The following is a 4182-nucleotide window of genomic DNA, read 5'->3' as shown; positions in this document are numbered from 1 at the left end:
GTGTTTGCCCTTGATCTAATGTCCACAAATGAGGGAGAACATATGATTTTTGGTCTTTTGGGCCAGGCTAACCTTACTCAGAATGATGTTCTCCAGTTCCATCCATTTACTTGCGAATGATAGGATTTCATTCTTCTTCATGGCTGCATAAAATTCCATTGTGTATAAATACCACATTTTCTTGATCCATTTGTCAGTAGTGGGGCATCTTGGCTGTTTCCATAACTTGGCTATTGTGAATAGAGCTGCAATATGGGTGTGCAGGTGCCTCTGGAGTAACCTGTGTCACATTCCTTTGGGTATATTCTCAAGAGTAGTATTGTTGGATCATATGGTAGATCTGTGTTTAGATTTTTAAGAAGCCTCCAAATATTTTTCCAGAGTGGTTGTACTAGTTTACATTCCCACCAGCAGTGTAAAAGGGTTCCTTTTTCCCCGCATCCTTGCCAACACCTGTTGTTAGTGGTGTTTCTAATGATGGCTATTCTAACAGGGATGAGGTGGAATCTTAGTGTGGTTTTAATTTGCATTTCCTTTATGGCTAGAGATGGTGAGCATTTTTTCATGTGTTTCTTGGCCATTTGAATTTCTTTTTTGAGAAAGTTCTGTTTAGTTCACTTGCCCATTTCTTTATTGGTTCATTAATTTTGGGAGAGTTTAGTTTTTTGAGTTCCTTATATTGTCATGTGCTTTAAATAGTTCAAGACTTGTGGGTGTAGCTCAGTAGTAGATTACTTGCCTAGCAAGCATGTGGCCTTGGGTTTTGATCCCTACCGTTGAAAAATAAAATCAAGATTGTTTTCTTTTGGGCAAAACAATGGTGTCAATTGTTCTCTTTTTTAAAGGAGAATTAAATAAGGTAATGAAATGTCATCTGAAATAAACAATGCTTTCACATGCTTGCATTCAAGGTGGCCATTGATAAGGACAGCTCTGGAAGTTGAAGGAATCACTTGCTTCTACCAAAAAAGTAGTTCTAAAATGGCAGATCACTTCTTGAGTACAAAAGAACAAGAACCAGAACCACCACAGAAGCATCAGAGAGAATACAGTCAGAGGGACAAAGATGATGATGCTGAGCTGATCTTCAATGGCATGAAACATGTAAATGAAGATGCTGATGTCCTCTTTGTCAGGGTGATTTCAAAAGCAAAACCAGTTACTTCAAATATTTTGAACAGAGCCACCCCAAGCTCAAAAAGAAAGAAAGGTTACCTCAGTCAAGATCCTGCTCATGAACTGCAGCCTGAAATTCATATGACCCCAATGGCCAAAGCAATGGGTTTCACTCCGATTTCTCAGTCTGAATGGAGATCAATGCATAGTCCTATTACTAATGAGCCTTCATCTAAGCCTGTCTATAATAAGAGCTCACCACAAGTACCCCTCAATTCATCAGGTTTGTTTTCTCCAAGAACTCGGTGTCTAGCAGGAGCTGCACTTTCTTTAGGAGGCAGAGATGAGAATCCTTGTGATTCAGAGCAACTTTCCACATCAGATGTAAACAGTATAAATCCCAACAGGTCTAAATTCAGGTATGAAGTCCCAAGTACACATGCTTCATCTGTGATCCCTTCCAGCATCTCTCCTGTAATGGACACAGGCACACCCACAGAAGGTGTCTGCTTCTGGTCAACACATGTTCAAAATAGAACATTTCCTTGGACTTATACTAATGAAAAGGTACCTTTTGCTCTTGGGAATCCAGAACCAGTAAATAGTTTTGAAGGGCTGGTAAAAACAGATTTTTCAAGCCTAGCAAGTCAAAACAACATGACCTCTGATCCCAAGAATGGAAATCTGATCCTGTTACTCAGTGACTTCTACTATGGACAACATCGAGGAGATGGGCAGCCAGAACAGAAGACTTACACAACCTTTAAATGCATCAGCTGCTTCAAAGTTCTAAAAAATGTTAAATTTATGAATCACATGAAGCATCATTTGGAACTTGAGAAGCAGAGGAGTGACAGCTGGGAAAACCACACCACCTGCCAGCACTGCCACCGGCAGTTTCCCACTCCCTTCCAGCTGCAGTGTCACATTGACAGTGTGCACACTACCCAGGAGCCCTCTGCTGTCTGCAAAACCTGTGAGTTGTCATTCGAAACAGATCAGCTTCTCTTACAACACATGAAGGACAACCATAAGCCAGGGGAGATGCCCTATGTGTGCCAGGTTTGCAATTACAGGTCATCAGCATTTGCTGATGTGGAAACACATTTTAGAACATTCCATGAAAACACCAACAAGTTGCTTTGTCTATTTTGTCTCAAAATTTTCAAAACTGCAAAGTCATACATGAATCATTGTTGGAGGCACTGGAGCAAGAAGAGTGTCTTTCCATGTTCCAAGTGTCGGCTACAGTTTTCGAGTTTGAAGGAGGAAACAGAACACAAAACTAAGAGTCATCAAACATTTAAAAAGCCAGAGCCCCTGGAAGGATTGCCTCCTGAAACAAAGGTTGATGTTCTAACCTCAGTTCATTCAACGAGAGGCATGGCATCCATTGTTTTGAGCAACACTGACCCTTGCCTGTCACCTGTGAAAACTAAAAAGAGGAAGAGTATGAAAACTAGATTTTCTGGACTCCCTTGCAGCAAGGGTTCTGACTAAAATATGTTCTACCCACTTACAGAAACTCTAAGGCAGAAGTGAGGCTAGGCCAGCTGTATTTCATGGCTGATGCTAACAAGCAAATATCACCAAGGGTCAGGTTGTACAATGACACTTCTAGCTCCCTACTGTCAAGAAATAGCTCAGAAATCTTCATGTCCTTTTCCACTCAAAGCCTGCAACAAAAGTAATCATTATTCTGACCTCTACCATCCTAAACTGGTTTTTTTTCCTGCTTTTGTGTTTCTGCATGTGTGTGTGTGTATTGCTGAGGATCAAATCTAGGGACTTGCCCATGCTAGGCAAATTTTTTTTTTAATTTTTATTTTTTATTTTGTGGTACTGGGATTTGAACTCAAGGCCTCCTGCTTGCTAGTCAGGAACCCTACCACTTGAGACACTCCACCAGCCCTAGGCAACTTTTTTTGAAAATCTTTTTTTTTTTAACTTTTTATTTTTGGTGGGACTGGAGTTTGAACTCAAGGCTTCATGCTTGCAAAGCAGGTACTCTACCACTTGAGCCAAACCTCCAGTCCCCTAGGCAACTATTTTTGAATTAAATAAATGGAATCATACAGTAGACTCTTGTCTTTCACTTCTTTTCAACAAATGAGATGCATTCTTGCTATATGTAGTAGTACCACATTCTTTTTCATTGCTGGGTAGAATTCTATTCAATGATGATGACACAGTATTATGTATCTGCATTACTGTTGATGAACTTTGGGGCTGATTCTAGACTATTTTGAATAAGGCTGCTATAAACTTGTGTATGCTTTCTGGTAGGTCGTTTTTTCTCTTGGCTTATATATAGTGATGAGATATGCAAGAATTCCATATATTCAGCTTCTTAGTGTAGATATTGCCAAATACATTTCCAAAATGATTGAAAAACTTACATGCCCAGTACCAATATTGAGAATGTCATTATAAGGCTGGGGGGGCATGACTCAATGCTAGGAATCCAACACTTGGTACTGTCCTTTTAATTAACGTCCTTCTCTTGAAGTTATACTGATATCACATCATGGTTTTAATTTGCATTTCTCTGATGAGTAATGACCTTGAAAATATCTTTTTCATTACATTATTTTTCACTTGTATATCATCCTCTTTAGGAAGCATCTATTCAAGTCTTACTCCCTCCAACCCTTTTAAAACAGGTCTGTTTGTCAACTTGGAAGGGGAGTGGTGAAATGTTGTGACACTGCAAATGTCCCAGCCTTGGTCTGTATGGTGGTTTCAAAGATGTACATATATATGTTAAAGGTGGTGAAATGTATGTTCCTTAAAAAATTTTTTTTTTGCCAAGGACAGATATTCCTCCTATTTTTTTTTTGTGGAAGCTTTACTTTTTAGCTTTTACGTGTTGTTTTTTGAACCTTCTCAAATGAGAAATCATGGCATCACAGTTATTTTTTCACAAACATTGAAATCAACCAACACCATTTCCTAAAGACCACTACTTCTCCACTGTAACGAATGTAACCTTTGTGGACTATACATGTTTCTAGACTTTTCCATTTGTCCAGCTCTCTGTCTTGTGTTAATGCCATACTGTCTTAA

The 4182-nt window shown here is 39.2% G+C and overlaps 1 protein-coding gene across 1 annotated transcript; it reads left to right on the top strand.

Annotated features, from left to right (window-relative positions):
• Positions 1-981: 981 nt before the first annotated feature.
• Znf280a (zinc finger protein 280A) lies at positions 982-2616 on the top strand. The gene has a single exon (XM_020152543.2). It carries the CDS (start codon positions 982-984, stop codon positions 2614-2616), a length of 1635 nt encoding a protein of 544 aa, XP_020008132.2.
• The last annotated feature ends 1566 nt before the right edge of the window (positions 2617-4182 follow it).

This window comes from Castor canadensis, chromosome 18 (assembly GCF_047511655.1).
Source record: "Castor canadensis chromosome 18, mCasCan1.hap1v2, whole genome shotgun sequence".
Classification (NCBI taxonomy): Eukaryota; Metazoa; Chordata; class Mammalia; order Rodentia; family Castoridae; genus Castor; species Castor canadensis.
The sequence above is the reverse complement of the archived record's forward strand: the minus strand, read 5'-3'. Positions and strand labels throughout refer to the sequence as shown.